General features: G+C 37.8%; 1 protein-coding gene across 1 annotated transcript in view; it reads right to left on the minus strand.

The window, feature by feature from the left end:
* The window catches only part of myo18aa (myosin XVIIIAa), a 47,770-nt gene that overhangs the window by 7,196 nt on the left and 23,743 nt on the right, over nt 1-16,831 (minus strand). Inside the window, exons 25-37 of the mRNA XM_073874457.1 lie at nt 16,348-16,491; nt 11,831-11,920; nt 11,264-11,383; nt 10,703-10,820; nt 9,280-9,407; nt 8,991-9,145; nt 5,821-5,944; nt 5,503-5,703; nt 5,312-5,422; nt 5,124-5,228; nt 4,720-4,866; nt 4,352-4,465; nt 1,504-1,620 (exon numbers count right to left, since the gene is read on the minus strand). Coding sequence (XP_073730558.1) covers nt 1,504-1,620; nt 4,352-4,465; nt 4,720-4,866; nt 5,124-5,228; nt 5,312-5,422; nt 5,503-5,703; nt 5,821-5,944; nt 8,991-9,145; nt 9,280-9,407; nt 10,703-10,820; nt 11,264-11,383; nt 11,831-11,920; nt 16,348-16,491 — 1,674 coding nt within the window. The remainder of the gene's footprint in view (nt 1-1,503; nt 1,621-4,351; nt 4,466-4,719; nt 4,867-5,123; nt 5,229-5,311; nt 5,423-5,502; nt 5,704-5,820; nt 5,945-8,990; nt 9,146-9,279; nt 9,408-10,702; nt 10,821-11,263; nt 11,384-11,830; nt 11,921-16,347; nt 16,492-16,831) is intronic.

Consider the following 16,831-nt stretch of genomic DNA (forward strand, 5'->3'; position numbering starts at 1 on the left):
GGTTAGGACTCGGTCTTCGAAGGATGCAGTCTCTAAAGTCCATGAAGCGAACTAAAAAGAGAAGGCGGGATCCTACGAAGACCAAGTACTTTGAAGGACACCACCCTCAAAGACGAACACTTGGTCTTTGAAGGTTGCAGTCTCCAAAGTCAACGAAGCGAACTAAAAAGAGAAGGCTGAATCCTACAAAGACCAAGTCCTTTGATAGACGCGACCTTCAAAGGTGAACACTTGGTCTTTGAAGGATGCAGTCTTCAAAGTCCACAAAGCGAACTGAAATGAGAAGGCTGAATCGTACGAAGAACAAGTCCTTTGAAGGACACGACTATCAAAGGCGAAGACTTGGTTTTTGAAGGAGGTAGCGTACAAAGTCCACAAAGAAAAGTGAAATGAGTAGGTTGCACCCTTCGAAGACGAGTCCTTTGGATGACACGAACTTTGAAGGTTAGGACTCGGTTTTCGAAGGATGCAGTCTCTAATGAAGCGAACTAAAATCAGAAGACTGGATCCTACGAAGAACAATTCCTTTAAAGGATACGACTAGAGGTCGACCGATTTATCGACCGGGCCGATTAATTGCCCGATTTTGGCATATTTTATTGCCGATTTTGCTGCAAAATTAGGCCAATTAATAGGCAGGCACATCTGCGGGCACCTAAGCGTTGTTTTAAAACTCGTGACGCTGCGTCTTGCTGCAAGCAGATCGCTCCCGTGTGTGTGTGCGCAGCCGTGCCTTGTTCACAAACAGCCTTATTAAACGATGGCGGGATCGCGCGAATTAAGCAGCCAGTACAACAGCGCGACGGGCTTATGTCTCGCGGTGCACTGTCCGTGCAAAGATTAGGCTCATTTCATGTGATTAATGAGTGATGATGATCTTTGTTTGCGTGACAGAGAGAGCAGAGCCGCGCGCGCACGCTTTCTGTCTTTAAACTGTCTCCCTGCTTTTATTACTCAAAACAAAACTGACTCGATGGCGAAAGGTCGGAAGACCAAATCATATCCACCGAGGAAATGTTTTTCGTGTTGTTACAGTAACACTTTGTTTACAGTTTTATCCTACAAAGCAATAAAAGCCATGGTAAAAAACTGATCAAAGATGATGACAGCAGAGTGTCAGGTAATATCTGTGTCTGATAAATGCATGGTGCAGAGGAGGTTGTAAAACTCTTCAGAAAGACCAGTCATAATTTTTTTAAATACTTTGACTTAAATAGTGAAATTTTTACATTTAAAATATTTATAATGAGAACATTCTGATTATTATGTACATATAGAAAATCGGCCAAACATATCGGCCATCGGCTGCCCCGATTTCTAAATATCAGCATCGGCCTCTAGATACAACCATCAAAGGCGAAGACTTGGTCTCTGAAGGATGCAGACTCCGCAAACTGAAATGTGAAGGCTGCATCCTTCGAAGACAGAATCCTCACTTTCAAAGGACATGACCTTCAAAGGATCCAGCCTTCGAATTGCGACACAGCTAGTAAGTGAGGTCACCTGGGCCACTGCAGCTTTGTGTTTCTTCATGAGTTCATTCATGTCCTCCTGATCCTCCTCGAAACGAGATTGCAGATCGTTCTTTTCTCTCTGCAGACGGCTCACCTGCTCCTCCAGCTATGAATGAAACAGATGTGGTTTGACAAGTTATATCTTTATAGAGATACAGACTGCAGTGTTTTCACAGCTTTGTCTTTGAATTTTAAGAGTAAGTACTAGAGGAAGAATTAAATATTGTAATGTTGTTTCAAATTTCTGATTAAGATGGCGACAAGAAACACAGAATCTAAAGCAGTAGGGGCAAAGCAAAGCAGGACTACACAAAGGCCAGCTTGGTTTCAAAAATTCGGATTAACATGGAAGAGATTGGGTTTTAAATTTATACCTTGATCAGGTCACACCTGGTTAGGTTACAAAGAAACACTGACATGATTCAGGGATTCTTGATCCGGCTCAGGAGGTTTTAAGATTTCATCCTCTTAAATATTTGTTTGGAATATTTTATAAGCTTGATAAGGAGATGATTTAACTGCAGCCTTTTCATCTATTTCCGAGTAAATCATAATACTTTTCTACACCCCTATACCATGAAAAAGATGATTTTATATTTTCTAAAGGAGGAAAACATCTACTGAATGGCAGATTTCTAAAGGAGATGTTGTTCGGTTGTCTCGTATGACTGGCTGATCAATAACACACAGTGGGTGGCTCAATAGGAGGAACTTAAAAAAACTTGTCTATTGTCTGGAAATGGATTTATCTAGGTTTATTTCAGGACAGTTTTTAAACATGAAAAGAGTCCTAAACAGCTTTGGATTATATGGCGTACACTTGCGCAAGATGCAATCCATAACTTTTCTTATGGTAAAAAAAACTTACTTATTGCGTAAGTACATTAACAATTGTTAATAGTTTTCAAAATCATCTCCTTAACCTGAAATTTAAAAATATATATTTATAGTTTCTTTTAGGTTGGATTTTGCGGTAAATGTCAGGTGATTTTCAACAAAAGTAAAAATAAGTACCATAACCTGCAATTTTATGTTTGAAACAAAGATGGCGATATAGCGGCAAAAGTTACAGGAAATGCTTTAAGTAATAATAATTGTTGGCACTTTTAGGACAAAAGTATTTGTGAATGGACAAGAAATGAAAAGCGATTGGGAAAAAAAGTTTGGTTCATGGATGACAGGAAGACATACGGCATCTAAATTAGAGATCTTCACAGGTCAACTTGGAATCCGAGGTTCAACACGAGATGAGAGCAGATTGGGTCTAAAAGTTTCATGTGTACCTCGGACACGAGCCGTGTATAATATTAGCGGTATCGGGTCTCGGGTAATTTAAAATGAATGTGTTTTTGCAGAACGGACCGGAGAAGCAGCAAACTCTCGTGCGTGTGTGCATCGAGCCCTTTTCCAACCCCTTTTCTGTTTGCCAAAAGCACTTGCGACATCGTGTGACTGGCGGTAGGTTACTTTTCATTGAGCCAGACCTGTCAATCAATTTTGAATGCACATTTTAGCAGTTACCTTGGTGTCGTCAGATCACAAAGGAAAATAAATGGAGCAGTCGGCCAAATTGGTTGCGAGGCCTTTCTGTCTGACTGGTGCGTTACATTCGGGTCCAGTTGGGTTAAAAAAAAATTGCCACTAAGTTGGGTCGGACTCAGATCGAGTCTTTCTTTTAAAAAAAGAATGTTGGGTTCAGGTAAAAGTGATTGAGGTCATTTTGGGTCGGCTACATTTCTTTGGATCCGAGAAGACCTCTAGTGGAAATTAGCGTTAAAATATATGGACTGCATTCACGTCGGTGCCGTTTACATTCGGTCCAGTCGGGTAAAAAAAAATTGGCACTGGGTCGGGTCGGACTCGGGTCTAATTTTCTCGTGTTTGTCTTTGGTCGGGTCTTTAAAAAAAATGTATGCACCTCAGGTTCGGTTAAAAAGTGATTCAGGTCGGGTACATTTATTTGGAACCGAGAAGATCTCTAGTGTGAATTAACCTTAAAATACATGCACTGCATTCACGTCGGTGCCGTTTACATTCTGGTTCAAAAAAATTGACTCGGGTCTAATTTTCTTTGGTTTGTCTTGGGTCAGGTCTTTAAAAAAATTATGCACATTGGGGTTCGGGTAAAAAGTGATTCGGGTAGTTTCGGGTATATTTCTTTGTATCCGAGAAGATCTCTAGTCTGAATTAACGTTAAAATATACGCACTGCATTCACGTCGGTGCCGTTTACATTCGGGTACAGTCAGGTTAAAAAAATTGCCACTGGGTCGGAATCTGGTCTAATTTTCTCGTGTTTGTCTCGGGTTCGGTCTTTAAAACAAAAAAATTATGCACCTCGGGTTCTGGTAAAAAGTCATTTGGGTCGTTTCAGGTCGGTTACATTTCTTTTGATCTGAGAAGACCTCTAGTGTGAATTAACGTTAAAATATATGCACTGCATTCACGTCGGTGCCGTTTATATTCGGGTCCAGACGGGTTAAAAAAAATTGTCAATGGGTCAGACATGGGTCTAATTTTCTTGGGTTTGTCTCGGGTCGGGTCTTTTAAAAAAAAAGTATGCACCTTTAGGTTCGGGTAATAAGTGATTCGGGTCGTTTCGGGTCCGGTACATTTCTATCGATCCGAGAAGACCTCTAGTGTGAATTAACGTTAAAATATATGCACTGCATTCAGTAAAGTACTTCTCAACTAAGTATGTGTAGAATGAATAGGCTACCTACACATTTATGCTATGTCTGCATGTTTTCTCCTACGGTTAATGCTGAGAATTTGGAAATGCTACACACATGCTACTTCACATACTACATAGTACAGTAAGCAAAGATTTTGACTTACAGACATCTTGGATTTAGTGATGTCATCCATTTGAATGTGAAGGTCTTCGATCTCCAGCTCTATAGACTTGCGTGCTTTAACAGCAGCCGCACAGGCGAACTCCGACTCCTCCAGCTAAACCAAAAATGAACACGCACGCTCAGACAAAGTCCTTTCAGTAAAGTCACACCAATACACGGCAATGTTTGCAATATCTCCAGGCTGTTATTTCAGTCATGCAAGACTAAAGTCCTATCTACGAATGTGGAAAGACCAGATATCTCTAAAATCTCAATTAAAAAACACAAATGGAAGGCGGTGCTTCTATTGGCAGAGCGACCATTTTCAGTGTCGCATTGTCCCCAATTCATAGTAAATAGCAGTGCTACCTTATTTTTAAGGATGGAGATTTCTCTTTTGCTGGGCACGTTACTCTTCATGTGGTCCAGCATGATCTGAGCGTCAGCCAGCAGGACCTTTGTACGCTTTAGATCTTTCCTCAGACGTTTTTCGGTCTCGACATCCTTATGACCAACCTGTAATTCAGTTTACAAAAAACAAGTCATGGGTTTAATGCTGTAAGTCACTTTGGATAAAGCGTCTGCATGGAAATGTGTAAACTTTTTGTTGTGTTGTATTGCATTGTACATTAAGCTGTGTTGTGTGGCATTGTGTTAAATTGACGTACAATTGAACATTGTGTGGCGTGTTGTGCTGTATGTTGTATAATATGTAGTGTTTTTTGTGCTATTTGTGTAGGTTTTACTTGCGGTAAATAGTGTTATGTTAGTACCTGTTCCTGAGCCGCTATCAGTTTGGACTCTAGTTCTCTCTTTTCTCTCAGGACTCTCTGTTTGTCGTCATATTCTTCCTCCAACTGCACTTCCATCTGCTTCAACTGTGTATACACACAAAACATCCATTATCAAACAGACATGTGTGAAATTGTGAGAGCAAAATGTTCAGATGATTTATGTTTACCTTCTTGGTGCAGGACAGTCTGATCTCCTCCACTTCTTCCTCTTTACTGTCAAGCTCCTTAGAATGATTTTGTTTCATTCGCTCCATCTCCATTTCCAAACGAAGCTTAGCCTGAGACACACGTGCCGGTAGATCAGATAAGGCTATATCCATTTTTTTTTAAATCAGATGATCCTTTAACCCCCTTTAGCCTGCTCCAACATTTGAATGGTTCCGGCCTGTTCATCAAGCTCCTCCTCCTGATCTTTGACCTTTGCTTCCAGGTCGCGCAGTTGTTTCTTAACCTTTGCGAGCGAAGCCTCGTCTTTAGACTCCTGAGAGGAGAGGTCCTGGATCTCAGATTCAAGGTGCTCCACCTTCAGAAGGACTGCGGATAGCTCGGTGTCCTTATCCTGGACACACATTACATGCTTAGCTTGATTGAACACACAATCATCATGTTTAAATACCAGGTAACCATATTCGCCTGTCACAGCAAAGATACCGAAATATAAAATGCACAAACATACCTGTAGCTGTTGTCTGATTGTAAATAACTCGCCGGTAAGCATGTCTCGCTCTCGGTTCAGTTTCTCTCGCTGGTTCTTCTCCCTCTGTAGTTCCTCATTAAGCTGGTTCTGCTCCACATCAAACCTGCAAGAAACAGGACAAACAGGTCATATGAACACATGTCATATCTACAATGGACATTAACTGCTATCAGAAGAGAACTTCAGTCAAGAGGCACCGGTGCATGAACTTCCTCAATCTGATGAAATCTTGCTTCTGATTGGTGGTAGTCACAAACATTAATCTGTGTTGTTAGCACAAGATCAAACAATGGTCAGAGTTTTAAGTATCCTAGACTCATAAGTTCTTGTGCATGTTAAGGGAGCTTTTTTTAACATTATACTAGCTTTATGTATAATGTTATTTCATGGCCCATGAAGTCAAATTTTGGCTTTTTATATTTCTAGTAAATGCATTCACACTTCAAAATTCATAACATTTGTATTCCTCTGTAAAGATGATCTTGTTGGACAAACGTGTCATTGTCTTTAAAGAGCACCAATTATCCGATTCACGTTTTTACATTTCCTTTGGTGTGTAAGTGTGTATTAGTACATGTTCACGATATGCAAAAGGTACAAACCCCAAAGTAAACGATGACACGAGTTATTGTCTCCAACGTAAATCTCTTTTCTTGGACTACAACAAACACACGGATTGCAGTTAACAGTTTACTTCCGGGGATTAGTGATATAGACAAGACCGACATTATCATAATTCCTCCCGCTTCAGACTCACAGCCTGTAAGATAACTCCTGTTAGCATTGCATTGTGACTGAATCTTTAAAACATGGTAAGGAGCGCCACATTTCTGGTTGACGAGGTATTCAGGCCAATCACAAAGTACAGATTAGCTGGCCAATCAGGGACACAGAGCTTTTCAAATAAATTAATTTTGTACAAAATCAATGCGTTTCAGGAAGACAAAATTGTACGGTGTGTGGAAAATAATGTGTTTTTTAAACCATAAACCAGGCGAACGCATTTTCTCACTCCAAATACACAAAATAACACTGTTTTTTAGCAATGAAGTAGGTGCCCTTTAAATTTTGTTAAACACATAGCTTATTTTTTGCGATAATCCAAACGTCTATGGGGAAAATATATAAGGTTTTTAGCGAGGGAACCCGTGTCCTGCAAACTTCCTGGTTGGCCTACAAAAATACGTCATCCCTGTGGGACTCTATTGATAAAGAATTTAGGCAGTTTAACCTTTAAATACTTAAAAATAATAAAATAATTTAGCAACAAGTAATTTAACATTTATTAATTTCCTAAATTACTTGATGTTATTCATTAGCTAAATCATTAAAGTAAATTGGTAAACTTTAAAGAAAAAAAAGTGGTTAGGGAGTGGTCACACCAAAACTTTTAAACGCGGCTGAAAATGCCTTGAGGAGGCCGAATGCAAGCTGTTTTTCAGCTGAGCGCTTTGGTAGCTGTGATACTTCAGCAGTGAGAAGGTTGGTTGCTGTAATTATGTCCCACCCTTCTTCCACTGTGATTGGACGACCATGTGAGAACTGAGGTTGACGAGCGGAGCTTTTCACCCAAAGTTGAATCTCTTTCAACTCTTGACGCACAGTGGCAAGCACGGAAAAAACGCTAGCTGCTGGCTTATTTGAAAAACGCAGAGCTTCAATTGGAAACAATTGAAAACATGCACTGACCATGGCGGTAAATGTTTTGGTGTGCACGCCCCCTTAAAACAACCAAATAAATAAGCTTTCCATTGATATATGGTTTGTTAGGATAGGACAATACTGTATGTGACCACAACTACTGTCGTAAATCTGTAATCTGTGGTACAAAAAAATCTAAATATTGAGAAAATCGCCTTTAAAGTTGTCTAAATGAAGTCCTTAGCATACTGCCAGAATCAGTATTATATTCAGGTCAGTATTTAAAAGTAAATTCTTTTACGCAAAATCCAATATCCGCAGTGTTATTCTGTCATCTTTTCTTCCTTTTTTCCCAAAACGCGATAAACGCCACTCCTCCTTTTCCACAGAATGCAATAAATCCGCTCCACAAATTACAGTGCACCATTCCACGCAATGTAAACAAACAATGGCGGCGCGCTGAGTACACGGAGTCCTAGTTTTCCTCATCTACTTTGTACTTCGTGATCAACAAACAAACAAAGCAAAATAATACTTTTGATGGCATTGATAAACCTGTGATGGTTTTCTGTAAAGACGTTTCTGTAAACATCTGTAAACGTAAGCCATCAACATCTAATAATTTACGCGAGAGGCACTCGTGAGACGGGTGCTTGTTCTCCCGACAGCATCAAGCTTCTGTCATGCTAACACATTGATTCCTGGGGATCTTATGAAAAACTTTCCATTATTTTACTGAAAGTCAACGAAAATCGAGCAGGACCAAAACATTTTACAACCGTTCGCTGTGCAAAATGTTAAGCGGCGACGTCAAGTATAACCGCAGCAATGACAGTGTTCTTAATTTGACAAAATAAGTGTTTTGATTAATGCCATTAAAGTTTTTTTTTCAGTGTATACCACTAGTCAACTAAATGAATATAAAATGGCAAAGATGAATGCACATTTATATAGGTTATTGATTTTGTGGAAAAAATTATACATTTTTTATAATAAATCTTTGAAAATCAAGTTATGGATTTGAATTTGTTATGTTTTTATAACCTAAAGATGCTATGTGAAAGTTTGTAACAGAAAATAGTGGTTTCCATCTTGTCACTTTCTTGGTATAGAAAAGATGTTTTACCGAAATTTGTCAAAATGGATATATTGCGTTTTGGAACCAAACTCTTCATCTATTTACGGTAGGAAATTTACAAAATATCCTTATTATATATTTATGATTTTTGCCATAAAAGAAAAATCTATAATTTTAACCCATTCAATGTATTGTTGGCTATTGCTACAAATATACCCATGTGATTTATGACAGGTTTTGTGGTCCAGGGTCACAAATATTGTACAAACAAACGGCCAAAAAAAAAAAAAAAATTATAACAGACAACAAAACAACCAAATACCCCAACCAATCAGACAGTAACCAAACATTCCCAAGAGTAAATAAAAATCTCTCTAATTAAAAATCAGCATTATTGATAAACAGATGTGTGCATGTGATCGTCTCTCACTTCCTCTGCTTTCTCTCCAGTTCATGGTTGCGTCCCTCTTGATTTTCCAGATGCAGTTTGGTGTCCTGAAGTTCAGCTGCCAAGCGCTGGCATTTCTTCTTCAGCTGCTGGACAGATCGCTGAGACTCCTCATGATCGGCCTGCAGCTCTGTTAACTGAACAGGGCGAAAGAGAGAGAGAAAGAGATTAAGGTAAAAACATATGACTTTCAGTGTCATGCAGTTTCCAAAGTCAAAGTATTAAAACATTTTCAGTGTGTGTGTGTGTGTGTGTTTGTTTTTGTACTAACTTTTCGATCCACATGTCTTTTGTTCTGTTGTTCGGTCTCTAGCTTGTCATCCAACTCCTGCTTGAGTTTTTTCTTTGTGAATTCATTGTCTCTGATGGCACGCTCATATCTCAATCTCCATTCACCTCCTGACAGGCAGAAACACTCATCGATACACATGCTGCTTTGAGCGGTTTCTCACTTATCACAGACAATTCACGTAGTGACACATACTGTACTGTAGCTTAACGAGTAGAAAGTGAAGCTAGCAACATACTCATAATATGTAGAGGTTGTATGCACTGTAGGGTGCTTTTGGTAAAAGCATCAAATTCAAAAATGTACAAGTAAATTGTCCAATATCTCTGTCCCTTATAATGTCTTTAAAAGGAAAACATTTTATTAACATCAATATTTTACTATGTTCTTACCTCAACTTAGACAAATTAATACATATCTATCTTTATTCAATGCGTGCACTTCATCTTTGCACAGCCCATCGTGAATGTGTTAGCATTTAGCCTAGCTCCATTCATTCCTTAGGATCCAAACAGGAATGAATTTAGAAGCCACCAAACACTTCAATTTTTTCCCTATTTACATGCGTAGTTACACGAGTAAGTGTGGTGCCACAAAATAAAATGTTGTGATTTTTTTAAACAAATAAAAATGAGAACTATATTGTATGGCCACCATATACCATGTTTGTGCCACCATACTTACTCGTGTAACTACTCATGTAACAGTCTTTAAATAGAGAAAACATGGAAGTGTTTGATGGCTTCTAAGTTCAGCCCTGTTTGGATCCTAAGGAATGAATGGGGCTAGGCTAAATGCTAACACATTCACGAAGCGCTGTACAAAGATGAAGTGCACGCATTGAAAAAAGATAGGTGTGTATTAATTTGTCTAAGTTGAGGCAAGAACATAGTAAGATATTGAAAAACTGTTTTCCTTTAAGATCATCATTGTACATTCACTCCCTCTGAAAAAGTATTTTCTTAACAAAGTAAAGAAAAGTTAATCACCCTCAAGTTGTTCCAGACCCGTATAAATGTATTTGCTTTGCTGAACACAAAAGGAAGATATTTGGAATCAAGCAGGAAATGGGAGGACCATAGTAGGAAAAAATACTATGGAAGTCAGTGGTGATCAAAAACTCTTTGGTTTCAAACATGGCCATAAATTATCTTCTTTTGGGTTTAGCCGAGAAAAAAAAAGAATTTCTTTAGGTTTGTAACAACTTAAGCGTGAATAAATTATGACAAAATTTTCATTTTGGGCTGAACTATCCCTTTAAGATTAAGATTTTAGTGGTAGTTCCCACAATGCATCTATGGTGGATCTTTATTGTTTCTTTTTCAAAATCATACTCAAGATTTTCTCCCAAGTGTGCTTACACACAAATTTTTGAAAATCCTATGTAAGTTTTTTTTTTTTTTACCAGAATCATCATCACCGTCGTCCATCTCGCCATTGAGCTCTGATGCTCTGAAAAGTCTGGCCTCCATGATCTCCATCTCCATGGAGTCCATCTCTTTCTTCACAGTGTCAAACTTCACCTATGTTTAATACGGATACATAAACGGGTATGTTCAACAAGCTTGGTTTTACCATGATCTTCTGCCAGATGTATGTTGTTTAACGTCTTTGCTATCGTTTGATGTGTGTGTGTGTTTTATATATGTGTATGTGCATATTTAAGAAATATCAACATAATTTTTTTTTATATATATATAATTTATATATAAACTTTTTTTCTTAAAATATATACATGCATGTGTGTTTTATATATATTTTGTTATACAGAATTTTTTACACAATACACACCTAAGTAATTGTAAACAAAAACTTTTATTCTGCAAACGATTAGTTGCGATTAGTTGTTATGCAGCGGCCCTAATTTGCTATGAATCTTAGCTTGTAAAACAGTCCTGGCACTGTCATAAATTTTGTGCTATGGTTCTGCGGTGTGGCTGCTGCAGAGCTGATGGAGTTGATGTACCTGCATATCCTTCATGTCCTTTTCTAGCCGCAGTCTCTCGCTCGTCTCCGTTTCCAACAGCTGTGATGTAGACTCTGCGGAGTTCCTCTCATCAGACAGCTCTGCTGTTAGCTCTGTTATCTACATAAAAATACAAACATTTATTTGATTATCGAAATAAACACATACCACAGACTTTTTTATGTATAACAACTCATACAGACTCTTTTTAAGTTTATATAAAAGCATTATACAATGCCTGGAACACAGATGTCTAACATACTATATTCTGATTGGTCAATCACACCATTAAGTGATGCAAATTCTTCGACAACCACTCCATCTGCCTTTTAAGTGTACTGAATTAATTAGACCACTCATTCTGGGAATTTTAATGTAATTCCATGCTCCATGGTTTTCTAATAAAGGTTGTCCTGGGTGTCCCAAAAGAAACGTTTTATCAAAGTTAGAACACGTTTTGTCTTTAGAAACCAAAAATAAGCATTTTCGTGTAGTTCTGCTGTGCTCCATTTTTCTGTTCACACCTGCTTTGGGCAATACTGAAGTCAAACCAGATTCATGTCTTACTTTACTCTCCAAACGATCTGTGGTCAGTCGCAGCTCGTTCCTTTCTTTCTCCACCCTTTCTAACTTCAACTTCAGATGCATGATTTCCTCCTACAAGTCAGACATGAGAAATGTATCACAAATGAAAGCAAACCAGACAATGGTGAATGAGTCCGTGACAAAAACGGTTTGGCAAGATCTTTTAAAAATTTTTTTTTAAAGCATGCATCAGGTATATGTCAATGCACATAGTGTATTTATGTTAAAGCAACACCAAAGAGTTTTTTTTACCTTAAAATAACGTTTCCAAAAAAGTTTTAGTGGTTCAACCACTCAAAACAGGGTGAATGGCACTTTCACATTCGCTTTGCAGCCCTCTATCGGCCAAAACCGCACTAAAGAAGTTTCCAACCGTTGGGTAGCGGTCCTGTAGTTCGAGTGAAAACTACAAAAACTTGCTTTACGGCAGACCTACAATCCAATCAGAGCCAGCTATGCTGCAGTATTTACGACAGTGGTAATGAACAATTACCCTTCTAACCTGTAGGGGGAGCAAAGAGCAATAAGTCTTTAGTGTTGCTTTAATCTTATGCAATTAAAACTCCATTTGCACCATTTTTATGAAAGTTAAGACTGAATGGACCTGAAAATGTCAAATGGTATAACCGCCAATTGCGACAAAGAATGATAAATATTAAATATTTTATCCACCTTGATGGGATGTGAGCACAATCATTAAAAAAATCATTTTAATTTTATTAGTTATTTCTAAATGTAAACATTAATGCGTTTTTGTTGTCCGGACATATGCTAAAAACAGCTCTGTTTTATAAATAATCTTTGACAAATTATGTAAAAATGTATGAAAAAAAAATCATATTATACTAAACTAGATGATTATATGAAGAGTTTGGTTCCAAAACGCAATAAACGCCATTTTTGAAAAAAATGAGTTACTGCCAAAATCAGCATTATATCAGGTCAGTAGTTAAAAGTAAATTCTTAATTTTACGCAAAATCCAATATCCGCCGTGTTATTCTGTCATCTTTTCTCCCTTTTTTCCCAAAATGCGACAAACGCCACTCCCCCTTTTTTACAGAACGCAATAAATCCATTTCTGATATTACAGCCCACCGTTCACGCAATGTAAACAAACAATGGCGGACGCGCTGAGTACACGGAGTCCTGGTTTTCCTCATCTACTTTGTACTTCGTGATCAACAAACAAAACAAAATAATACTTTAATTGCATTCATAAACCTGTAATGGTTTTCTGTGATGGGAAAGAAACGTAAGCCATCAGCATCTAACAATTTCCCTGAGAGGCACTCGGGAGACGGGTGCTTGTTCTCCCGACAGCATCAAGCTTCTCATGCTAACACATTGACCCCAGAGGATCTTATGAAAAACTTTCCATAATTTTACTCAAAGTCAACGAAAATCGAGTAGGACCAAAAACATTTTACAGCTGATCGCTGTGAAAGACGTTAAGCGAAGACGTCAAGTAACCGCAATGACAGGGTTCTTAATATGACAAAGTAAGTGTTTTGATTAATAACATTAATGTTTATATTTTAATTAGTGTGTACAACTAGTCAACTAAATGAATATAACATGGCAAAGATGAATGCACATTTATATAGGCTATTGATTCAATAGATTTATAGCATTTTGAATAAAAACTTGTCATGGATTTATTGCATTTTGTGGAAAAAATTATCCGTTTTTATAATAAATCTTTGAAAATCAACTTATGGATTTGAATTTTTTATGTTTTTATAACCTAAAGATGCTATGTGAAAGTTTGTAACAGAAAATAGTTGTTTTCATCTTGTCACTTTCTTGGTATAGAAAACACGTTTTTACCAAAATTTGTCAAAATGGATTTATTGCGTTTTGGAACCAAACTCTTCATATATTATTTTACATTTTTTATGAAAATATTTATATTTTCATTTTAAAAAGACTAGTTACACCAATTGACACAGACTGGTTACACCACATCGACATTTTTGCAATTATCCCCCAAATATTTTTTCAAAATGAAATAAAACCAGAAATTTTTGACTTGGTCCTTAAAAAGGACAATGTATGCAAGTAATCTGCCATTTTTGTTGTTGTTGAAATTTTAACCCTTTGACATTTAATTTATCCATACAGACACAAAATATTTAACGTCAGGTCATTGACCCTAATATGTAGATAAGAACAAGACAATCATTGGCCTGAGGTTATGTTGAGCTAATATTTATTTGTCAGATTATCATCAGTGTTTCCGCTATATACATTCAACCGTGGCGGCCCGCCATGCCTAAAACATCCCCGCCACGCCTGCGGTTGTGGATAGAAGGGATACAGCAAATGAAATCTCGCTGGATGACCACTGTTTTAATCTAATCCTTCAACCAAACCCAACTCTAAACACAAAATTTCACACGATTGTAGGATGTATTTGTATCTCATTTAGCCAGAGCCGCTGTTTTCATCCTAATAATCCTACCTCCAAATCTAATCATTAACTTTTCGGCATTTGCTGTATCCCTTCTAGACAAAACCCACGGCGGCAGCTCGCAAAAAAGCTACCGAAATGTCCGCTCTGCGAGACTGGCTGTCTAGAAATAAATTCCTTTGTGGATTTGCGTTGTTAACTCATTTATAAATAAATCTCCTAAAGTATCATAATTTCTTCCATGGGTTTAGTTTCATGCACAAATAGATTTAAATCAACAGAGGATTATTAAGCTACGTCTCTGTTTTGAGAAATAATAATAAAATAAATAAGCCTATACGAAATATGTTGCACTTAAATAATTATTAAATTGACAAAACGAATAAAAAAGTATTTGAGTTTCTGTTCTTTTTTTGTGACGCGCTGTAAAACCAAAGCAGCAGAAAGCACGTCATGTTGTTAATGATTATAAATAAGCACAAAGTTTTATCCTTATTGTGAGTTTACACAAATAAAAATACATCATTTGAAGTTTCGAATGTTGTTTTACTTTTATCTTTATGACTATAAATTTAGGGTAATTTAAGCTGCAAGGTCATCACGCATATGATGTTCACCGGCGCATGTCTACACCAACACAGCGCAGGGCTGCGAGAAAAGACATTATTAAACTTTTGATTTGACATATTACGAGTTTTTTTGGACATTCATTTGGAATCACTGTACTCAGTCATATTATCAACTTATCTGGTCATTAGTTATTCAGAATATAGGCTATAAGCGCAGTAGCGCGCTGCTGACCGCTCAGCTGTCAATCAATCTTCTGTGCTTTAGATCAACACTCACAAAGTTTTACATTAAATGATATGATATTTGTCCAAAAACAAAAGGCTAAATAGTGAATACTTCTACTTATATGCGACTGCAAGTCATTAATAGTCGAATCTGTTTGTAAGGAAACTTACATTATTCCCGTGGAAGAGAAGAACGTTGGTAATAGAAACTTGAGGCAGACGGTGAGACTGTTTTATCTGTTTTCAGACGAAACAGCAGGGTCGGGGTACCCGCGGGATTTGATCTAACGGGTGTAATAATAGACTATTCGCGTGTCATTTGTGTTGTAGATGCAGGTCGGGACTCAATAGACAAGAGTAAAATGCGGGTCTAACATCCAAGACCAAAAGTTGACTCGTTTTTAAATGGTCCCGTGCTTTGTGTTTAAGATCTGTCTGAAGACCGTTAAAGGTTTCTATTCAACTGCGCAATTTGCGGTGTGACCGGCTCGGGGTCTTTATGTCTTATGGTCCGGACCGGGTGTGAAATAAAATTGCTGCTGATGGATGTTCGGTCAATCACAGTGGTGCGGATTATCAAACAGGACTGTGCGTGAGTTTGCAACAGCTCTGTAACGCTAAACACGAGCACAACTTGCAATGCACACTACATTAAAACTACAATGAAATATCCGAACTACGTACGTAGCTATGTAACGTTTTTTAAGAAAATACATTTTAGATCAAACATAGAAAAGCAATATGCTATAAATATGAGGAAAAGTAAATGACAGCATGAAAATGATAAAAAATACATGTTAGTTTACTGTAGCCTATATTCTACTTTTTTTTTAAAAATGTACATTTATAATCATCATGGGCGCCCCCTGCCGCCACAGCTGAAAAAAATCCTAGAGGAAACACTGTTATCTTTCTGCATTCGGATGAATTCAGAAATAGGCCAGACAGGAATGCAAAGTCTTTGAGGTTAGAATGAGATTTGACAGAGCTGAAATCAAAGAGATGTCTCTCTCGCTATAGAAATGATGCAACGAGAGTCTTCAGATCACCTTACCTTTGAGGCATGCACGTCCAAGCATACAGGCAGAAAAATATTGATGTTCCTTCTGCTGTAATAAACATCTTAAACCAGCCTGGCACGGTTTACTGGTCTTCTAGCCAATAGTGAGGCTGGTCTGTTGGCTAGTTTAATAGGGGTTTTCATATGCTTGAACAGCTTAGACTAGAAAACTAGCTTAGGTTTAAGATAGTTTCCTTCAAATAAACCATCTAAAAATCTGTCAGACAGACTCACGTCTTTTCCTCGAATCTGTTCTTCGGTGAGCTGAACTTCCACTAAAGGCCGTACGGTGGTGAAGAGCTTCCACCAGGGCCAACCCTTCACACCACGATTCTTAGTTATGTTTTTCTGGATGCAACGGATGGCTAGGTCTTGGATCTGCTCAAGAGAGGGAGAGAGAGAGAGAGAGAGATAGAGAGAGAGAGAGAGATTGAGAATTGCACCAATTTAGTTTACAGCCATAACTGCATGGCATTATGTTAAATCACGGGAATCGTTGTAATGTGAATCATTAAAGGTCCCATATTATGCAAAATTCACTTTTACAAAGTGTTTGAACATAAATGTGTTTTGGCAGTGTGTGAACACAACCATCCTACAATGAAAAAAATCCACCCACTCCTCCTTTTTTAATCCCCATTAAACCAGAGCAGTCTTATTAGTTATGCTGTTTTGATTCTCTTGTTAATGTGATGTCACACTGATAAGGCCTGGCCCA

Source organism: Misgurnus anguillicaudatus, chromosome 12 (assembly GCF_027580225.2).
Source record: "Misgurnus anguillicaudatus chromosome 12, ASM2758022v2, whole genome shotgun sequence".
Classification (NCBI taxonomy): domain Eukaryota; kingdom Metazoa; phylum Chordata; class Actinopteri; order Cypriniformes; family Cobitidae; genus Misgurnus; species Misgurnus anguillicaudatus.